Source organism: Nematostella vectensis, chromosome 1 (assembly GCF_932526225.1).
Source record: "Nematostella vectensis chromosome 1, jaNemVect1.1, whole genome shotgun sequence".
Taxonomy (NCBI): domain Eukaryota; kingdom Metazoa; phylum Cnidaria; class Anthozoa; order Actiniaria; family Edwardsiidae; genus Nematostella; species Nematostella vectensis.
Window position 1 is genome coordinate 9,346,236 of NC_064034.1, and position 23,222 is coordinate 9,369,457.

General features: G+C 37.9%; 2 protein-coding genes across 2 annotated transcripts; both read right to left on the reverse strand.

Moving 5' to 3' along the window:
* Window positions 1-326: 326 nt before the first annotated feature.
* LOC116603727 lies at window positions 327-3,337 on the reverse strand. Its single transcript, XM_032365367.2, has 3 exons — window positions 3,109-3,337; window positions 1,918-2,278; window positions 327-1,326 (listed from the first exon to the last, which is right to left on the reverse strand). Exons 1-3 carry the CDS (start codon window positions 3,272-3,274, stop codon window positions 1,059-1,061), a joined length of 795 nt encoding a protein of 264 aa, XP_032221258.2. The 5' UTR covers window positions 3,275-3,337; the 3' UTR covers window positions 327-1,058.
* An 874-nt stretch (window positions 3,338-4,211) lies between these two features.
* LOC5520349 (cyclin-dependent kinase 17) lies at window positions 4,212-22,916 on the reverse strand. Its single transcript, XM_032365365.2, has 20 exons — window positions 22,720-22,916; window positions 22,101-22,288; window positions 16,735-16,835; window positions 14,888-15,070; window positions 14,696-14,752; window positions 13,992-14,026; window positions 12,002-12,081; window positions 11,660-11,754; window positions 10,800-10,862; window positions 9,936-9,997; window positions 9,728-9,789; window positions 9,589-9,649; window positions 9,274-9,333; window positions 9,092-9,182; window positions 8,781-8,844; window positions 8,210-8,258; window positions 7,127-7,169; window positions 6,769-6,859; window positions 6,271-6,345; window positions 4,212-5,914 (listed from the first exon to the last, which is right to left on the reverse strand). The coding sequence occupies exons 2-20, from the start codon at window positions 22,204-22,206 to the stop codon at window positions 5,880-5,882; spliced, it is 1,413 nt and encodes a 470-aa protein (XP_032221256.1). The 5' UTR covers window positions 22,207-22,288; window positions 22,720-22,916; the 3' UTR covers window positions 4,212-5,879.
* Window positions 22,917-23,222: the final 306 nt, after the last annotated feature.

A 23,222-nucleotide genomic window follows, 5' to 3' on the forward strand; every position in this document is an offset into this window, starting at 1 on the left:
TTATGGTTTCCGCTATGTAATATTATAAAGTGCTTACGTTCCATATCTAAAATATAAACAGAACATTTTAATGCTATAAGCGCTTATTCTCCATCATCAAAATCCTTGCTCATATCTGATTCTCGCTGTGGTTTCTCCTCTTTCTTTTCTCGTGCTGCTCTTATCTTGCAAGGAGAAGATCGAAAAGCCTTTTTGCTTCTTTTACATCATCTATAGCATCAACCATTATATCAGGTTGCAACCTGATATAATGCATCTTTGAGAAATTGAGTGCCTTCCCTTTTTCTGAATTAATGTTTTCAGCCACGTTCTTCCCCTTCACTTTCTGTCCAGCTTGCAGCTAATCTCTTGATCGCGTTTCTTAAACATTGTCATTGCCGTTCCTTTCTTTGCTCCTTCTTTCTTCAATTTTCGTGAGGGGGGGGGGGGGCACCGCAAATATGGGGGAAGCGTAAGGGGGGGGCATGGAAAATTTTGTTCCTCCTGAAGGGGGGGAGTCAACTTATTTTATCCCTTACTTTTATCAAAATCCTCCCGCCCCCCCCCCTCGGGATAATAAATAAACTTTTTCTTAGGGTTAAAAATTCCTTTGACCACACCCAATGTGCTATCCCTTAGGTTTAAAATTGAATTTGTCTGTTTTTCTCTCCCACCCGGGTCTGCTTTCCATATTCTAGGCATAATGCAGATACTGTAATGATTTGAATAAATCCTCTGGTTGCTTAGTTGATTTTTCAAATCTTGGAGGGGGTGTGGGATGTGCCAACTGGAGAGGGCGCACTTATTGGGGAGGGGCCCTTATTTCACTTCACTGGAAAATACAAGCTTCTGAATTGATTGAGAGCAAAACTATATTCAAGTGGTGCTTTTGTTGGAGATCTTTTTAGGGGTAAGGGAGGGGGCGCTTATTACAAAATTCGAGGTCAAAGGGCTGTACTTATCGTGGAGTGGCCCTTATTTAAAGGGCACTTATTTGAATCATTACAGTGGTTGACACCAATGTATTTTACCAAAAAAATATTGAGAAACATTTAAATACTGAAAATATAAAACAAGTGCTACAAAGCTAAAACTGTGTTGTTCCCAGCAGAGTCACATGACCCGGGAAATAAAGCCCTTTCTATTGGTACTAGAGCTATACTAGTTGCAAGACCAACAATATATGATACCACAGGGTTCCCAAGGGCATCACGTATGAACCTTGCTCCTTTAGTAATAGAGCGCCCTAAACTTGTGCAGATGTCTGGTTTGCGCCATTGTCTTGCACAATAGGGCTGCCGAATGATTCTTGGCAATAATGTTCCAGTTGGAGTTGTCATTGAGCACCTGTTATCAAAAGAACAATGAGCTACATTTACGAATGATATCAATCCAGAATTCGGATCCCTTCTTACGAGGCGTGTGTGTACCCAGGATTTGCTGAGGCAGGTGCAGTCATAATATTTGAGGACTTCTTAATAAGTTAATAAATTACCCACTTTTGGCCGCCATGGGGGGGGGGGGGGGGGGGGTGGGACCACCCCCCTGTGTATGCACCTGCTTGCCTTCACTTTATGTTGTTTTTTACCATTCCACATTGGGAACCACCACAGACGCCAAAGTAAATTATACCCTTGTGTTACAGTAAATGTAGGAAAATTGATTATTTTGCGAAAGAAAGTTGTACGATTCTGTGTTTTAGATCATACAAAACCTTATAATGTCTACAGTCTGGGCATGCCTGTCTGGGCATGCCACTCCCCCACCCTCTCCTAGGGTTACTCCTCGCCCCTCTATGGTTCTTTTCCCTCCTTTAGGGATCTTTCTTCCCCTCCCCGCTCGGCAAAATAGGTACCACACCTGGGTTTTTTTCTCCTTCCACCCTTCTCTAAGGGTTCTCCCTTGCCTTAGGGCTCTTTCTTCCATCTTTACACAAACCTGTTCAGAGTAACGTTAGTAGAGCTGTCACATGGAGAACTTCGCCTTACTATCTTCATCTCTTTTGGGTCTGAGCACAATGCCAACTTCAAATTCATCCTGTTTTTCTTCCAAGATGATCTCACCGTGCCGTTGTTATTGATATTATCGCCAACGTTGTTGTTATTCTCGACGGATCCTCCAATACTGTATAACTCTCTTGAGGAACTTTGTCTTGTCTCTTTTGCAGTCTTTATTTCCTTGATGTTTGTTGACGGGGCATTTCTGATTTGCTTTTCTAATTGGTTTGACGAGTTATCCGTCTCGTCTTGAAAGATGGTAAGGTGCTCCGAGAAACTCACGTGATTAAACTTCTTGTTACCTAATAAAAGGAGACAAATAATAAATACCAAGTTCATATTAAGTGGTCTAGCGTAAGGCGCGGTTTTTCGTATTTTATCCCGTTGTATTGCGGTTTCTGTAGCTTTTGCTGTTTACGGTTATTGAATTATTGACGGTTTTGCGTTTTTTGGCGTTATTTTGTGCGGTTTCTTTTCTGTGCGGTTTTCGCACACCCCTCACGCCCCCCGCGTGTTTAGAGGGTTATTCCGTACCCGCCTTGCTCATGTGACGAGATGAGTTAGACTCCGGTTGACCCCTTCGTTAAATTTATGTGTATTTTGATAGAAAAAGTTTCTAGATTTTAGAAAGCCCTCCTTTTCTCCCAAACCATAACCCCATTCTTGAAAAAAAAAAATGATCAGTATAAGATCAAACACGATGTTTTGCCGAACATTAAACACACGGATGAAGCTGAAGATAGAGTTGTAGCTAGGCCAAAAGGGAAAGACCCTTGCCACATTGTGTTGGGGTTAAAAGAAGCATTTCTGAGAAATCCAGTCCTAAACCGGAAGCAAGTCCTATATACTGATAAACTATTGGAACCCGAATAGCTCATGAATTAGCCTAAACTAAACATCTCGTAACTGTCCGTTATAACTGTCGCAACTGTCCGTTATTTACAACTGCCGCCGACATAGCCCGCATAGGAAAGTTCATGTAGTGGACTACCATTTTATCCGCGGTTTTTTAACCTGCGATAAAAGATATTTGTTGCCTATATTTTGCTTTACGAACTTGGAATATCAAAAAGGGACCGTCCATTTACTGAGAAGTGCTATAAAATCATCTAAATAAAGTCAGTATCCTTACCGGAGATCGATTCACTTGTAAACAGAGTCTTTTCTTCGTTTCTTCCGTCCAAGGGTTTGTGGCGTGACGCCGTGGCATCTGCCAAGTCTACTTGTTGATCACATAACAATTTCGTGCTATCCTCATATTGAAGCACATCAAATCTGTTTTTGCACACCAGCTCCATTACAACTGCTCGCAAAGTCTTCTTTCGAAAATTAAATTGACCGAGGGAAAGCCCCTATTATGGATCAGTAATATCTTCCGGTAAAGCAATAGGGGAATGCCCGACATTCAGTTCACCAATGAGTTATATCGGCGGAACCGAAAGTTAAGTGGCACGGTGTTGTGATTGGGCATTTGGCTACGGTTATATTGGACGAACGCCAACGCCTAAGTCGAGGAAAGGTTCGCAACTCGAGACTTCAGTTGCGCCAAGTTCCGCTCGATTTTTACTTGATGATCTCATGACGTATGCGCACGACCCAAGATACTTTCTTCCCCCGAAAAGCTTGTGATAGTCCAGCCCGGTCTACCCTAAACCGCAAAGGGGTGCACAAGATTAGATCTATACGTATTATGATGCGTATGAGAGTCGAGGACGACGCACACGCAAGATTTTAGAGTACGCTATCACATCTTTTAGCGCGCGGAGAAATACAACGCGTGCGTCGTCCCTCCGCCGTCGTCTGAATCTAAGGCCCGATTTATAACGTCGCGCTCCTACCGTGCAGAATCTTATTGTTTGGATTCGGCACATGAACGGTATGACCTTTAAATCAATTAAGTTCGGCGCGGTAGAATTGAGTTCGGCACGGCACTCAGCGCGGCTGCACCAGTCGTGCTGCTCGGCAAAAGCACGACACCGATTCAAACGTCCTGCATCAAGTCAACTATTGAGCGCGACTTATTTAGTGCGACGTCTGAATCAATTCAACGTTTAACCCAATGTATTTGTATGTCGATACAAATAGACAATTAGATTTGGCCCGGCAGGAGCGCGACCTATGAATCGGGCCTTTATCGGACCTTACGGAGGGAATTTGAATTTCAAAAAACTGCCGATTTATTCTGGGATCACACACTCTATGTTAGAGGTTAAAAAAGAACAGAACGCAATGTAGTTGGTTTTGAGGTACTACATGTTTTAATGTGGCAAAGTTTATGTAAATCTGTGTAGTGTACAACTTTCTTGAACTATGTTAAGCTTTAGTTGCCTGGATATATTGCCATGGCAACGGTGATTAACAAGTACTCGATTCAGGTGATTGCCTATCATTCTAAACACAGGTAATTAGGCGTAGTGTCAATGGGTTGTATTGAGGGGGGGGAGGGAGACTAAAGGCATCTTTTAGGAGTCTACACATGTAGTTTTTTGGAATGTTTATAAATTTTGAAGTATCAAAACCAACTAACACTACACCTGGCTTACCTGAAAACCAGAGGCTCTAAATATGTTAACTAAAGGGGGGTGGGTAAAGCAGACTGGACCCCAGGCTACCCTAACTAGAGGCTTTCAGTAGCTTTCACCTTTACTGCACCTTTAGTGATGCAAGCATAGAATACATCTTTATGAGGTCCATATAATTCTTTATAACTTGATGAAATTTTCAGTACTATTTTTTACAAATTGAATTTTGAGATCCCTCTTTGCGACAAAAATGCAAATGGTTTTTCAAAAATAAAAATTAAAACTGTGCCAGAACGTAAAATTATATTCTCGACTAGTGATTCACATATTAGACGACAAGCAAATTGAATTTTGAAGACTGGAAGAAATAAATTAATAAAACAATCACCATTCCAGCATTAATATTAAAAAATCTACTATCTTATTTAAAACTACTGGCTAAATGGCTAGTTTTCCTCGATATAAAGCTCTAACAGCAAAATTAGAGTGGTTTTCACAAACCCGTGAAATACTATTTAGTTTATTTAGTACTAATACACTGTAATGTCTTTGTTCTCCTTTGTTCTGGCTTGACTATTACACTTTTACCATTACATTTTGTTGCACAGGATTTTGAAAACCACTCTGGCACCTAACAATGGTAAATATTCTCTTTAAAATGCTGATGTTCAAAGATAAAGCTCCTTTCAAAACTTCTTATTCTCAAACCTAGCAAACAGTCAGTTTCAGTGTGACTGATTTGCTTGGCGGTGCCAATTGAGTATGCAGGAATAACACCAAAGGTTATTTCTAAACATGAAAGGCCAGCTTAAACTTTGAAAATGCATTCCCCTATAAGTACTACAGTTGAATTAATATTCCAATCTATGTTGCACTAACCTACTTAAGCTGAAACCGATATAGAACTACAGGGCATATGAGTCTAGTGATGTTAATAATACCTGAATTACTGTGATATTTCTTTGCTTCTTCATAAAAAAATGTACGTACAAAATGAATTTTAAAAACATAAAACAACTTGGAAGTAGTCTGCTATGAACATTTTGCCAGCCTTCTTGTCTTTATGTACATGCATAAAGGCTTGCAGTATTATACACTATGCTTGCCTAGCACTGCTCTTAAAAAACTTGACTTTAAATAGACTGTACCACATAGGTAGTCAGAAGAGACCTTAAGATCACTAATGAGCCCACAACTTCCCCTGGCATTCACAAACTAAGGACTATTAAACGTGCTATTGATGCAGGCTTAGTTAGGTTTAAGGACATGCACCACAAATGTTTCACCAGCATTCAAAGCACCGGGCTAGTTTCATAAGATAAAGATTGATCTCCTTAAAAGCCATCTTGTTAGTAGTGCAAGTTGTGTTACAAAGATTGAGCTAAAATAACATACTCTGTCTTCTTCTGGACGGACCTGAAAAACAAAAAAACAAAACAAAAAACAAAACAAAGACATGAGCACCATAAAGTGACAAGTGTAACTTACTAGTGTTTATTTACTTAGCGATTATTTATCATTTACAGCCAAATTCGTTGTTGTGCGACCTTGGCTAATCCAAAATCCATGTCTGGTTTGGGAACAGCACGTAGTCAGGCACAAGCTTTGGGGGCAGTTTGTCTGGTTTTGATTGTTTGGTTTGATTGACTATGCCCTATTCCCAAACAAAGAAAGGAGTTTTCGGTTCTAGGAGGTCGCGCAACAACGAATTTGGCTATAAGGCAACTTGCAGGTCACTAATATTGAGCTCAAAAGTCTGATTTCATAAATACCTAAAGTCCGTCCAGTGGATCTGTACCCAGGATCTTTGGTGAGCCGAATTTCTTCAAGAGAAAATAAGGAATCCACTGCAAAGAATAACAATAATTAGAGCTTTAGGAAAATGTGAATTAAAATCATAAAAGGTTTTTTATTATAAAACTTCTGAGGTTCTGGTAGTATTCAAGTTTTCAGCATTTGTTTTTCTTTTGTCCTAAACAGGGTACACATTTTTTCTTATGTTATGTTATTTTTGAATGGTATGTTTTTTTATAGATATTATTTCGTCCTAAACAGGGTTACACGCCCTTGGTGGAAGCAGCCCTATACCCAAAAAGGGGCTGATTACCTCCCTTAGGTATAAGGGAGAAATGAGTGAACCACTCTAAAACAAACTAGGTACAACCACAAATTTGTTTGATAGTTTTAGAAAAGACAACATGGTAACATAATCAGAGCAGTAAAATGAATGGCTTCTGGAAAGCACTGTAGTGAAGATTGGTCCAACTTACAGTCACCAAGGTTCAAACACCTTGTCCCAAGGCTGTAGAAATAGTCGTGTCTCATGGCATCGTGGGCAGACACCCTGTCCTTGACGGTATACTAAAATACAGCCAACAACATCAGCCAACAAAATCCTGATCAGCTGAAATATTGTCTGTGCTGCAGTGTCCATAGCAGCCATAGCAGCTCAGGAGGGGTATCTGTGCCACCCACCCCCCCCCCCCCCACCACCACCACCACCACCACCACAGTTAAAATATAAGAACAGCCATACTGCACAAGGCGGTATCTCTGAGCAACTGCTTAGGAAAACCTTGGGTCTTCCGGTATGAAGACCCACAATACAAACTTGTAATAAAACATTACCTCTAAAAACTTTTCCAGTAATTCTAGACCAGAATTGTCCAATCTACAAGTTGCAGAAAACACTCACTGTTAACAAACTTTACTATTCCTTCATTAACGATTTACAAGCTATTACAAAATTGTGAGAAGACGCACATTTCACCTAGTTTTAAGGGCTTTTGGTACTATCTTTTGAGTCCATTGCAAGGGAAATTTGTTTGTTTTATAAAAGCTTGTGTTTTTTTGTCAAATCACTTCAAACTTTCAACATATAAGTGTTTTAGTCATAAATGAGACACAAGTGATGTCGACATCTGACCTCACCCATAGTCACGTGACCTAGAACAGAAAAACGTGGGAGAAGCTACTGTTGAAATCTAACATCATTTTTTTGTGTGCAGAAATCTTCAATTATCCCATTTGCAAAATTTTGACACCGCAAGAAATGGGGAATTTCTATGTTCTTTGAAAACCACATATTTGGTAATAATTTTTCGATTTCTTCAAAAATAAAAAATTCCATGCAAGTTGTTAGGACTGGTAATATTAAATAGTTTGAGGGAAAATCCTCTGAAAACATATAAAAATTTCATTTTCTCCTACAAAATGTTAAAAGTTTATTTAAAAAAAAGTTAGAACTAAAGTTTCCAAGAAAAAAAAAAGACTCGGCTGGGGATTGTACCCGGAGCGCCTGCTCCAGGCTTCCTGGAGAACGTGCAGTGATTTGAGTCTATTTAATCTAATGTATCGCTTCTCCCTTCCGTAGCAATAACGTTTTGAGCAACGAGAGAGTACCATAAGCCTTTAACAGTTTTAACGTGTAGAAAATTTAAATTTAACCTTTAAGAACCAAGAAAATATATGTATATTTTATTTCTCTTGTCTCAAAACCCTTGCAATCAATGTTTTCTCTTGAAATATTTTAATGGTGCTCATATAGTCAATGCCTTTCCAGTGTTTCTGATAGACATGATCTCTTAACCTAACCTTGGATCAAGGTCTTGGTATATCCTTACCCTACAAAAGATATCTCTGATCCTAAACTCAGATTTAGGTCTTGATAAATCAATCATTTACAAGGAGGAAAAATGGATCAACTCTCACCTTGGTGCATGAATAATAAGGTTTTCTCTTGGATAATCTGGAAACTTTCCTGAAAATGAATCCAAGTTATATGTGATTTAATTATGAAAACTACTAAGGGAAGAACGGTTAAGCAACATTTCAGCGACTCATTAATAAACCTACTTTCAAGCTAAGGTGCAACAGTATGTGATGCAATATACATGCATGAGCATTTCACTTTAAAAAATAGCAAGCTGTTTAGCTAATGGACCCATTTTTTAAATATTTGCAGCATTCACCAGCGACCTTCCTGGGGCCGGTTCCCAGAAAGCAGGTTAGCACAAACCCAGGGATAAATACGGCCATCTCGACTTTTGATTGGGAAAAAGGGCTTTTATCCCTGGGTTAATGTTAACCTGCTTTCTAGGAACCTGGCCCTGGCTGCCAAAATGTGGGTCAATTCTATCAAAGGATACTATCCTTTTTCCATATGAAACCTTGACTACACACCCCCTCCTTCCCCACCCACTCAAAGCTGAGCATATATATCGAGCAGTCCTAGCATATATTGTGTGGAAATTCCTCCATTATGCCATCTAGGGTAATATACCTGCAATAAATGCCTCATTTGCTGAGATACCAGGCCAGACTTCCTCAGATGGCGTACCAAGAACCTAGAGCATACCAAGAAGATCATTAAATATGCAATGGTTAAGACGGGGTCATACCAGAGGCTGGTCTTTCAAGATCTTATATGCTGGACTTCCTATTCTAATGTCTTAAGACCTCATTTCCTATAATTTTCTTTCTGAAATAGTTTAAAACAACTTGAACTTCTAAATCCTTGTCATATTATTGTCACATGAGAATAACATGCCAGTATGAGGCAAACTGGGGAGCTTAAGAGAACACTTGATGTACCTTGAAAATCAACAGCAACTCATCTTCCACTGTTGAGCCAGGAAACAGCGGTCGACCTGTGGCCATCTCAAAAAAGATACACCCAACACCCCTAGATGAAGATAGTATAGTTGTTGTAACTCTTGCTATTTATACTGAGCATAAAGATTCTTAAAGCAATCAGCCATTGTAATGCGGCTTACCACATGTCGATCTGAGTTGAGTAAGCTGTTGAGCCAAGAAGAACATCAGGGGGTCTATACCTAAAGATAAACCAAACACAAAACACATCATCCAACTGTTTCGAGGGATAAACTGCTGTCAAGACACAAATCGACTAGGGTTGTTTATTTTTGTCTCTAGCCACCTCAAAACACTCAGCTTCTGGACTGCCTCTATTGTGTGCTAGACTGATGGGAGATGATATGGGAGATGACTGACATCTTGGGGATGAATAATATGACCCGGGGGATGACTTAGCAAATCATAAATGTTGTCAGGAGATGCATCAAACTTACCACAGAGTAACAACCTCATTGGAATATGTTTTTGTTGGGACAGATTTTGCTCTTGCAAGGCCTATAAAAAATTTAATTTGGTAAAGTAAATGCACAGTGTGTGTGCGATATAACGTAACAATAAAAATTAAGCCCTTACCAAAATCAGCTAGTTTAAGCTCTCCTTTATCATTTATCAGTAGATTTTGGGGCTTTAGGTCCCTTAAAACAGAACAAAAATTATCCAAGAAAAGCACACACTAAAAATATTTTGCAGTCATAAAATTATATACTTGACAATGTGGCAAGAAGAAAACGGATGGAATTATCTGCATTAAAACATTATCCTCTGTCTGCTCAAGGCTTACCGATGAAGAACTTTTCTTTTATGACAGTAGTCAAGCCCTCGTAATAACTGAAATAAAAATATCTGCAACAGATAACAGGAGCATTTTGTTAGATTATTTTAGTATGTCTACATAGCTAAGAAATAAAAAAAAAGTAATTGTTTAATTGTTATCGTTTAATCATTAATTTCAATGCTATTGCAGCATGAATGCTAAATTACAGCGCAGTCAGGAACACATAAATATATACTAAGGGACAAAAAATACATATAACATGGTGAACTCACAGCTAGCGATATTGCATTGTTAGAAATGTACTGAAACGTTCAGTTTTTGCCCGACTCCACTCCATCCTTTAAGTGCCCGATCTGAGGCTGTTACCATGTGATACAATGTTGCCGGAGGGAAGCAGGTGCTTAATAGGCTCAAGCTCTTTGGAGCCAGCAATGAACCTCTCACAAATTTGAGCACGACGGTCCGTAAAAGAAGTAAGACCGGCAAACTAGAGGCCAGACTGGTAGTCAAGTTCTGGATAAATGATCTTAATTAATGGCTCTTTTTTGTACCCCCTCAATCATCCCTGCCAGGTACCCAGGAAGTGCATTCCCAACAGGCAAAGCATATTCAATCACAGACCGAATGATGGAGCAATAAATACGTATGAGATCTGCCTGGTGGACACCAGCCTTCCTGAGAACTTGGAGGGAGTATAGGCACTTATTGGCCTTCTTTATCATGTAGTCGACATGGGTATTCCATGTCAGGTCATAGCTCAAATGGACACCTAGAAGTTTGTAACAATCTACAACACTGACTCTATTGCCCCCTAGGTTGAGATTAGGGAGTGGCGCATGCATATATAAGAAGGAATTAATAAATACTTACCCTAACATTATTCATACTCATAATTCCTCCACAGTCATCCATATATTGTTTTAAATCTTTTTCCTGGGATAGGAAACAGACAATGTTTATGAAGCATGTTATGGTTGTTGTGTAAGTGTGTATCGGTGTTGGGGTATGTAGTGGCCTCAGTATACACTATCTCAACTGGTGTAGATAATTGAGAAAGGGGCAGGGTAGGTAAAGTAAAATTTTCAGAAAAAATAACTTATGTGTGGAGTGGGGGTGTGTGTCAGGCTTAGGAAAATATGCCATGAGACGCAACCTTTCACATAAAAACTTAAATCATAAATAAAAGACAAAAATATTTGGTGGTATTTAAAGAAAATGGTCTGGATCCAGTAAGGAGAGGTTGAGAAACTCCTGTAGGGGTAGCCATGGGTACCTCAAAATTGTGTAAGTTGCAAAGTTTCAAATCTCAGGTTTTTAACCCAAGTCTTGAAGTCTCATTTTTTCAAAAATATTAGGGGTCTCGAAGCCTCGTTTTTTTCACAGGTAGCCCAGACAATGGTTTTGAAGCTTGTTTGTAGCTTGAAATTGGCTGTTTGTAGTAGAGGTAAAACGAGTGGATTGATGTAGCAATTTTTTGTGAAATGTTGCCAATAAAATTGCCTTAAAACTTAGAACATGTCTTCTTGTTGCCAAATATATGTCTAATAACAATTTGGGGGTGGTTTTTTTTGTGAAATAAACAAAAACCACCACCAAATCGTTATTATACATACATTTGGTTAAGTTGTGCTGTGTCCTTTATTTGTGATGTGGCAAAAATGATGTAGTGACTGCTTCATGTTTACAAGGAAGGAATACAGGGAAGGAATAACACAAAGTTCACCACCTACCAGGTACTCAAACACAAGCGTGAGAGATTTTTGGGTGTGAACAGTATCATGAAGCGTCACAATGTTGGCATGCTTGAGTCCCTTTAATAATGACACTGAAACAAAACAAACAAAGAATATATTTAAAAGTAAGGATTTCATGCTCTATCAATCTCAATTCTGATAAATACAGTATTGGAATGTGTGAATAAAAAAAAGCCATGTTATAGAAACCAAGAAAATGCAACCTTTAACAATTTGGCTTGCAAAACCCTTAAACATTTTGGTGAGCAAGGTACAGCACTTTAAATTCCAAAGCACCCCATCCCCCCCAGAAAAAGGAAAATTGCTGCCACTGTTTACCTTCTCTGATAGCTGTACAGGGTGCCCCCTCCTCGTGTTCAAGTCGTATTTCTTTGAGTGCTACTATATTATCTGTTAATCTAAGTATGAAGAAAAAGGAAAATTCTGGTTATGTTTGAGCCTAGACCTTTGTATCAACAAGGCCAGATCAAAAGGCAAGGCCCTTGCCAAGTCGTGGATAATAAAATGGTAATTTGGGACAAAAGCTTGGTTTTGGTGCATTTATTTTTAACACACTTTAGGGTAAAATGGTATGTAGAGTATGGACCAAACTAATAAATTTCTTGGCTTTATGTGGTTTTATTTATATATAGGGTATTTTGTCTCAGACAAGTGTAAACAATGGTACTACTGTGATGTTGAAATAACTGCTTCAGGTACAGGCCCGTAGCCAGGGGGGGTTCGGGGGGTTTGGATGAACCCCTCCACCCGGCTTGAAGGTCCTCTCAGAGCAAACAAAAATATATAACATTTGGCTGGAGATATACCGTGCACATCAATATGTATTTTAAATGACTATAAAAATCTTAATTATCTTTATCATTATCGCTATATGTTAGAAAGTACCCTATTAATAACATGCCTAATGTAATAAGGCGAGAGGGGTATACCAGGAATTTGGTCCGCTAACATGGAAAAAACGAACCACCCCGCTCAAAATCCTGGCTACGGGCTTGAGGTAAGTCAATGCCCATCTGATTGATTCCCTGGGGACAACCAGTCGACTCAGATACCATTGATGGAAAGGGGCCCTCTAGCCCTCCTTGGGTGATTTTGCTTACAGACATTTAAAAAACTGATTCCTGCTCTTGGCAAACGAAGTTCAGTCTAGAAATGTTATTCATGGAGACATTGGAAACAACGCTATTCGTAGAGAAGTACAGATAAATTCCGAAGCTTAAATTATAAGAGCAAGAATATGTTGGAGCTAATTCAGCAAGCATGCATGCAAGAAATAAACAAAGAATTTGGTACACAGCCAGCAGTAGTAAAGGGGAAGTGGAAATGGCTTACCAGTGGCGTTTCGTAAGTCTGTTGACAACATGATATATCGTGAAAGTTGAACTGATAACGAACGGACTTTAAAGGGAAACCTTGCATTCAGATAGCTATTTATCGAATGTGGCTCGATTTTTAATTGGCAAGAAAGGCAGGAATGACGTTAAATCATAGTCTTAACCTTCAAAGAATTCAACTACGGCCGCCATGTTTTTTTTACATGGTTTGGAAAACCGCTGACAATTTGCGGGCTTTTTTGCTAAAACGTTTGATTTGATTGGCCAAGAGTTGTGATAGTAGAAGAGTCATGATTGGCTATGGAGTCGGCGATTAGTAAGCTATTAGCGATTAGCGAGTGACACATACCCGCCACTGCAAAAAGTCCTGAATAGCTTCGCTATCCACGATTTAAAAAAAAAAACAGAAATAAGGCAAAAGTATTTATGTGCGCCTTCAACAGCAAAGGGCCATCAATCATTTGATCAGGAGAGAGGGTCAATAATTGGCAGGGTTTTTTTTTAGGGCCCCCCCCCTTGACAACCTTGAATATAGAGACCCTTAAGTCATATTTCTTTGAGTGCTACTATATTAACTGTTAATCGAAGTGTGAAGAAAAAGGAAAATAAAAAAAACATGTCAGCCTAAATAAGGTAACATTGTCAGTTGATTCTGGTTATGTTTGAGCCAAGATCTTTGTATCAACAACACCAGGAAAAAAAAAACAGAAATAAGGCAAAAGTATTTATGTGCCCCTTCAACAGCAAAGGGCCATTAATCATTAAATCAGGGGAGGGGGTCAATAATTGGCAGGGTTTTTGTAGGGGCCCCCCTTGAGAACCTTGAATATAGAGGCCCTTTTTAGGGGCAATTTAGGTCCACCCTTTATATATTTAATGCCCTCCTCTTCTTGCACCCTTTGAACAAAGAAGAGGAAACAAAAGGACCACCCCTTGTTTAAACCTCCTCCTCCCCTGTAAAGGAAAGAACTTACTTGCTTTTCCCTTTAAAAACAGTTGCATATGTCCCCTGCAAATAAAAAAAGCAATGATCATACCTTGTTGAGAAAAGTCAATAACATGCTAAAACTTTTAGTCATCATTATTAAAAATCTATCTAACACACAGCATGTGATTTAAAAAATCTACTTAGTAGTAGTATTAAATAAATATCATATACATGGATCTTTTGACTCCATTAAAAGTAAACAGGAGCGATCATAGGCAAAATCAAGTATAACCCTAAGGGATAGTAGTGCTTCAGGTGTAGTCAGCAGCAATTTTAGCCCCTATTAGATAACACTACATACACATTTACAGTGTCATAAATTTTGTTGCAGTTAGTATGACACTGCCAGCAAGCACATCTCTCTTTAGATGATCTGTTAGAGTGGTTCAGTTGTTATTGCATAGGATGATCAATTAGTGTGAGACCCCTAAGGGATAGCATAATCAAAAAATAACACCCCCTAACTGATAGCATATAGATAGTATGCTAAACATTAAAAATAGGATGACCATCCCTGTCTAATTGATGGAAAGTAAAAACCCCCTTCACAGGTACATCCCCCGTTATAAAATTATTGATCCACCTGGGTTTCACAGGAAGCGACATTATTTAAAATAGGTGTATATTTGAGAAGAGTTATTAAACTATGATGCTTGCTATGTATTTTAAATGTTTGTAAATCAGCATTACCTCCCCAAGCTTATCCAGTTTTGTGTAAGTCTCCATTTTCCCATAACCCAGCTCAGACTGAAATAAAAACTTGTGTTAGAACACAAAAGATGGAAAGACATTGTGATAAACAAGAGTGGTCACCAGCCTCTTTTCACTGTAAACTAAATCATATATCATGTTTATTTTTGGTTATGTCCCCAATCTTCTTACCAGTGACATGCGCCTTGTTGTTCTACTCATGGATTCTGCTGGCTCCTGGAAGGTTGGGCTTGTGTGGAGGCTACTGGGACTCTTGGAGTGAGGACTACGGTTCCCAGAGATGTCATTCATTGATGAGCCGTAGTGTAGCATTGGAAGAGACAATCTCTTACTTCTACTTGTAGTGCTCAGGGTCTATTACAGCAAGATTTTTAATCAACATCTTAACAAACATTTTTTTTTACTTATAACCTCAGATTTCGAGGCCTTAGAACACTCTCGAACACAAACAAACAAGAACGCAATAGAACAGACTCGCGGCACAGTTAAGGTCGCTCGAGCATTAATTAACAGATCACAAAGAGGGCATTATCAATTTTAAACGTCGCACAGAACAGTCAATGTTTATGCGATTGCTCTAGATTTTTTACCAAAGATGACCCAATGTGCACCCATTTAAAAATTGTATTTGTATTAACACACAATAATGTAGAAGCACATAAAAGGTAAACAACATGTTTTGCTCTCATTTGAGACTGACGCAAAATTGAGCGTTAGCATTTTGACGACACTACTGTGGTGATACAGCCTCTATGAAAGTTAGAAAAAAATCTGTGGAAGAGAAATAAAGTTAGATATATATTTAGAATGTCGACCCTCTGTGATTCTCTCGATTTGCATACCGCTGTGTGGCATGAAATTAACAACCCCCACCACCACAAAAACACAACCCGAGATAGTCCCTCACTTTAACAAATTCCCCTGTCCCAACAAAGCGCTTCTATGTACAGTAGTCTAGTCGATCATATAAGTTGTCTAAAGGACCTAATTTTATCATTGACAAATATCTCTAAAACTCCACAGTTGATTGTTGAAATATTGCGGAAAATGTGTTTTTATCAGTTTTGTGGAAAAATGTTCTAAAATGGCAGTGTCATTCAAAATGTTACAACTTTCTTTCTATTGAACATAGCCAAACCAAATTTGACATGAGTTATCGTAAACAATTGGCGTTTGTGTCTGCAAAAACTCGGGTAATAAAGGCTAACATAAACGCTTTTCGAACGGACTGAACTTTGTCGTCAATTTTTTGGGTCGAAATTCTAGATATATATATATCTTTTTTCCTCTTCCACAGATTGTTTTCTAGCTTTCACAGTGGCTATCACCACATACTGAACTGATTCTGCAAAATAAGTGCGAAACATTGACTGTTCTGTGCAAAGTTTGATAACGCCCTCTGTTTATGATATGTTGATTAATGCGTGAGTGACCTTAAGTGAACTGATAGAAACAAACAGGAAGAACGCTCTGACATCAGGGTATGCTGGCTAGGAAGGTCTAATAGGAGGTATATAGACAGGCTGTTGGCGGCTGTTGGCAGAGGTCGGACATAAACAAATGAGAATGCGAAAGAACAGACTCGTAAAACACGGGTTAAGTGAAATGATAGAAGCATCAGGAAGATTGCTCTGTTAGCAGGGTATAGCCCGCAGCGAACCCAGGATTTTTAACAGGAGGAGGGCCCACAAGGCCCGTTCAAGGAATTTTCTCCTGTATTTTAGATAATGTCTCATACACTTCTGTATTTTTGGCTGCTAGAAAGGGGCCCCGGGCAACCCCACTGACTATGCCGCTCCTAGTCCTAGTCCTTCAGTTAGCAAATATCTTTCTTTTTTCTTGGGAACTTCAAGACAATCTTTTGCTTTCTTTTAATTTGCCATCTTTAATTGGAGGTAAACTATAACATTAAAGAACTTGGACCTCAGCCCTCTTCTAGAGCGAAAGAAATATCCTGCAATAAGCATTTGCCAGCATTTCAGGCATTGACATTATACTTAATTATTGTATAAACTTACAGATTTGGAACGTGGCTTTCTCATCATTACAGGCTCAAACGAGTCATTTTCATGAAATTCCAGTTTTTCATCTCTGAATGCACTGTCATTTGAACTATATCCTAAGAACAAAGAAAAAACACAGTGAAAACAGCAATTAGTGCATTAAGATTTTATGTACGTTTTGCAATGATTTATTGGACATTTAGTAAATTATGAAAAGAAATAATCAAGGAATTCAAATTAATCAGCAATCAGCTCAACTGGGCGACCCATGCAACACGTATGGAACAACATACTGGTAGATCCAGACTCTATAAGGGGGGGGACAGACTACGAAACTAACCTCAAAAGGGGTGTAACATACAGAAATGGTGGATTATCCACCCATGGATCTGCCCCAAAGTCCAGATGCATAGACTGTGCCTCAATTAGAGGGCAGATACACATAAAAAAGATGACCTACTTGTTTTATACAACAACAATTATATTAGAAGTAATTTTAGTAAACATTAATTAAACACATTTCAAGGGTCATGCCCAACACCAGAAAAAAAAATTTGCATGTGGACCATCATGATAATGAAGTCTTCTTTTTCAATTAGAACACATATTTGCAGAACACATATTTGCAGAACACATAGTTGCAGAACACATAGTTGCAGAACACATAGTTGCAGAACACATAGTTGCAGAACACATAGTTGCAGAACACATAGTTGCAGAACACATAGTTGCAGAACACATAGTTGCAGAACACATAGTTGGAGAACACATATTTGCAGAACACATAGTTGCAGAACACATAGTTGCAGAACACATAGTTGCAGAACACATGTTGAAAGTAAATGTTGTTAACAAAGTACTAGAGTCACAGCTCTTGCAAGTAACCACCCTTTAGTCCCAAAACTTAAACCCTATTTTTTTACTTGTTTTCTTTTCATCATAGAAGTGTGTGGACTAATTACTTATTTCTTATGTTTCCCTGCAAGGTATTTGAAATTTTCTCTGAATCAGTGCTGATACTTTAATTGCCAAAGTTAAATCCACCAAAAGCAGTGCCTATGAAGAGTAGATAAAGTTTATTTCTTTAAACAAGGGTTTTGAATAGAAAAGTCTACCAAAAGATGTAATTTCAATTGTCCTTTTCAACAATTTACAAGTGACATGTTAGAAAAGGCTGTCAATAGATAAGCAGTCTATTCTGACACAAATTCTGACTATTCTGACACAAATATTAAAATTCCTAATAATCTGAGCAATAGAGCTATTTCAAAACCCATCCTTTTTCTTTTTCCTATTTTACAGGATATCTAAATTATGCCCTCTACCTCAAAAATTACAGTTGTTATCATAATATATTTTTATGAAGATCAGAAATTAAAATATTTATGAAGTTTTTAGATCTTTAAGAATTGCTTACCTTTCTAAACAATAAAAAGAAGCCACAGATATTCAAGCATTCTAATTAAACTTGTGCAAAAGTCTGTGCAGTGAATTTAAGACATGCAGATGTGGAAGGTATGTTATCATGGGAGAATAGCCATATGCTTTTAAAACGTCTTGCTCTAAGATCAGCGATGTCTTTAAGCTTTAAGCAGTTAATGCACATATTAAATAAAAGCCCAGTCATAAGGCTGCAACCATTGGCTAGAAAGAGATTTAAGGTATGACTAAATGTGTTTAGCTTTTGATCAGCAGATAAGTTTGTTGCAGGAGATTGCCTAAGGAGATTGAAATACTCATCTCATGAATTCTAATGAAATACTCATCTCATGAATTCTAATTGGAATATGGCCTTATTCGCTAGCCTTGATTCACTGCTGCCAGCTAAGCAGATAGAAAACAAGATAGCACTGTCAATAATTATGAAAAACATGTGAAAAAAAGTAGGTTAAGAAAAGATATTTGACAAGAAAGCATGTTTAAGGTATTGTCTTTTTAACACCTTTTGTGTATGTATAAGAGTGGAGGAAATTATTTTTCCTTGATTAATAAAAATGAAAATAATAAATGAGAACATTGAAATTTACCATAAAAAAGGCATGATCTCAGTTTGTCTAGAGGGAAATCCACTTTCTAAAGCAACTCATATGTAGGATAAAATCAACAGTAATTTTATGCACTTATCCTCAATGAATGAGACAAAGGCTGGCTTTATCTAGAAGAAATATGGCACCATGAATTTCTGATGTCAATTAAAGAAACAAATGATAGACTGGTTAGACAAAAAACCTAGTGACATAAATCATAATATGGCCATCTGATCTGAGCCACTATTTCTAAATAGCTGGTCATGGGTTTTAGTGAAGCCGATTGCATTATTATGGTTTAGACTTTTTAGTGCAAGGACAGTGATCTGTGTAAACAAATAGGAAGAACTGACAAATGACAAAGCCACAAGGCTGTTGAGTTGTTAACTCAAATTGAGCAATGACTTCTTAATACTATTAAATTAAGTCTCTGTTAAAGTATATCTGATGATTCTTTTGGAAGAAAATCCAAAAGTAAATGTTTATCGCTTGATTATAACATGTCTGACCAATCATTTTGTTGTTGTTGTTGTTGGTACTAGTTTGTTGTTCATATGTAGGACATTCCCCAGGCATTCTGACATGAGATTCGATTTGAGCATTTAAACCCAGAAAAACAACACCAACATCAATAAAATCATTCTCATTGTCCAGTTATTGGATTCAAAAGTATAAAGGGCCCAGAAGGAGAAAATGATTTGGATTTTTCACTTTATGGTATCACAGGGTCATCACATACATAACAAGTTCCAGGGATATCCCATAAACAACTTCTAGTGATGTCACATTAACAACTTCCATTGATGTCACATTAACAACTTCTGTTTCCATATTCCTGCATATGATCATAAATAATTTATTTCTTCTTATTATTATTTTTATCATTCCGTGGGGCCATAGAGCCATCCTGTAATAGACCAGGGCCACCACAACATAGCTGCCAACCTCACTTTAGGAAAAATCTTGAGAAAATACAGTGAATGTATCAGAAGTACCAAGATAGCTAATGCGGGGGAATACAGTAAATGTATGGATATTTAAAAAAATATAGGCTTGAGAAAAGGTTCTTAATCTTGAGACTCCCGCCTAATGTGGGAGAGTTGACAGCTATGCCACAAATGCACTAAAAGGACCTTCTAAACATTGATATAGACAATGGCACTGTCTGTGTTTGGCACAAAAGTGAAAATGGAACTGGAACTTATTTAAACAAGCATATAAGCCAAAAAATGCAGGTAAGAATGGGGGGTATGTTTTTCTTAATCTTTGATGTTTATATGTAAATAAGTCTTAATTTTTTTACTCCTCAAGTCATCATACTTGTGTCATCTTGTACACAAAATATTGGTCAGTTATCATATGAATTAATGCCTTGTACATCTCCTGGCTTATTCGATTGTGGTTTGGTGATCAAATACAATCTAAGTCACCAAAAATATTTTCCTCATAAATAATATTTTTTCATAAATATTTGACCTCAATCAAACCTTTGGTTATTGATTCTAGCTGATCAAACCTTTGGATATTGATTCTAGCTGACAAGCAGCAGTGTGTGTTCAACTGACTGAAACAAGAGGGCTACCATCAATCCAAATCAAGGAGCCACCTAAATATCTCCATTAGTTTCCTAAAAAAGTCCCAAGTTTATGGTTAATCAGACTTGATACTGCTTCTATTGTCATTATTATTGCTGTGTTACTGTTTTGTACTATTCCAAGATTGTGTTACTCATTTAAATGTTAAAGTTACTCATTGAAATGCTGCTTTACATGACACTTTCCTATCACAAATAGTTTTGCATTTGATATATTTTACTGATCAAAATCAAACTAATCAAATTGTTCCAGAGACCAAACTCAATGAAAATTTGTGTTTGATTACCAAACCATGGTGAATCTATACATCAATTTAAGCTTCATTTAGATTTTGCTTGGACTCATTCAATTGATTAGGGTGGGTACATCTCCACCTCAATCAACCATAACCTCCATATTTTTTTTATCTCACTTTAAGTAAGATAAACTTACTTATAGCACTGTTTGGCCTAACCACATGCTACATGTAAATGTCAAAGAAGTGGATTAAATATAGAATACATTACACAGCAGGGTAGGCTTTTGAAGAATAAGCTAGAAATTTATGACCCAGTCCACCCCCTGAGTCTATTGCTTTGACAAGTGTCTAGCCAGACTAACTGTAGCCTACTCATAACTAAACAAAAATAAAAAACGTTTCTAGCCTGACTCGCATTACCCATAAGCTTTAATTAATCTCAAGAGGACCTATCATGAAAGATGTATTTACTTGATAGCCCTAATAGCAAATATTTGGATCTTAATGGGTTTAATGCAGTCCTGGTTAAACATAACATATGATTAAATATTCACCAAGAATATTATAAGAGCCAGAAACATGTAGAGTGCAATAAAGGAAGAGGAAATCAAATATTAAACTTTTATTTTGCAAAAGAATAGGGTTAGTATTGACTGGGTGCAAAACCATCCACACATCAGGCATATATTAATGCAGATATTCTTATAGAATCATCGATACATTATAATCTACATTTGACTTAATGAATTAGCAAAATAATAATTACTACATTAGTAATGATATAGGAAATTGTCCTAGGTCTAAAAGCTCCTTTAGGAGTAAAGGAAATAAGCAAAAAACATAAAACTATTGTGTAGTCTAGTTCATGTCCTAGTTGCCAAGAAGCGGAAGAAGAAAACGTTAGCATACAATGGTTCTTAACAGCTTTTAGAGTTCGGAAGAAAAGTGGCGCGTCTTGATTTCTGGTGCTTTTGTAACATGCAAGATTTCGCCTCCAAAGTTTATCGCGAAAAGTAAAGCCGACGACAAATTGCAATCGCCAGGGCATGCACTTTGATGCATAAATATGATCGTTACATAATAATAATTTCACTGTCAACTCCTCAAACCAAACAAAAACTGTCGGTGCGGAAAAAGATAACGATAAAATAATTAATAAAATAGGATCTCGTAGGTATAATTTCAGAACAATAAACAGAAACATCATCACAAAGTTTAAAGGGCAACTAGAAAAGACAACAATTCTGTCAAGGCGTTTTGTTCGGCTCCTAATCGTGTGGAAGCACAGATATGTAAATTATAAGGTTTCACGACTAAATCTCAAATTAAGACGTGGATATTCGTGATCTCTCGCCCAGGTCAATGAAGACTTTCTGGAGTATTTTCTGATGTGCCGAAAAATCAACTCTAAAAGAATCGAGTGTCTTCGACGTCTCTACCACGACCAGAACGCCGATCGGTGCTTCCGAAGACATTGGATAAAATACCAACATAATATAGCGATAAGACATTATAGCTTACCATTGTTTCGACCACTGCCATCGATTGAGAATTGTTCTTCATACTCTGATAGCACATCTTCACTCTTTAGCCCGCGAAGAGACAAGGCTCGCTTGATCCTCCTCATTTCGCCAACCGGCAACCAAACACACAGCCTAATCACAGTCTATTCATGTTTGCTTTGAGCACGCTCAAATCCCTCATATAATCTGAAACAATAGTATATATCCTGCCGTTTAGATCAATTTACTGTTACAGGAAAATAACGTGTAACACGTTCAAAATAGAAAACAAAAACTTCCATAGTTAGAGGAGCGACTGTACACCAACAAAACGAATTTGTGTCGGTGCGTGAAGTGTTGGGTACGTGAAATCATACAAGTTAGTACGCCCTACAGGAAAAAGAATACTAGTTTTACTGTGGTTTTAGGATATCAAATATGCAGTGTTGGATGAAAATTGGGTTATTAACTCTTCCTGTCCCGGTTCCGTTTACGAAGTGGACGGTCTTCAAACATTACACCTTGACAAATGGTTCGAAAAGGCTGTCAAACCAAACATTTACTTCGAGAAAAAAGGTGAAAAGATAAATGCTTGAATAAGACAGCTATCATTCCCAAGAAAGTACTTTTTGCATCACCTGTTTTGTCTTAGTTGGCGCGCTGCAGCGGGTTGTTCACGCTCTTTTTTGAGGACGCTTGTAGCTTCAGAATTCCACACAAAATTTCGCCATCTTGAATCTTTCCCAGTATCCTGTGCTGTATCCGCGGGTGATTGACAATGCTATTGTTCTATAATGCACGTGATTGGTTGTATGCCAGTTACCGCTGAAAACAGGTCTCCGAGGAAAAATAATAATAAAACGACTCACGCACGGAAAAAGTTGAGAACATATTTCCCCCGCAAAAAAAGTTCAATTATTGCCCTCCCATTCCAACCTGCTGTTAAAAGGTCATTTTGAGCCAATCGAATTTAATTATAATTTGAGGGAGTACTGGCTTTAAAGTTGCGATGTGACAAAGGGGTGGATCAGAAAACAGATTTCCGAAAACAAGTCCTTGAAAACAATAAATTTGTTGCGTAATGCTGGATAGACAGCGTCCGGACAATATATCAGCCAACCACTTTTACTTACGCTCCATG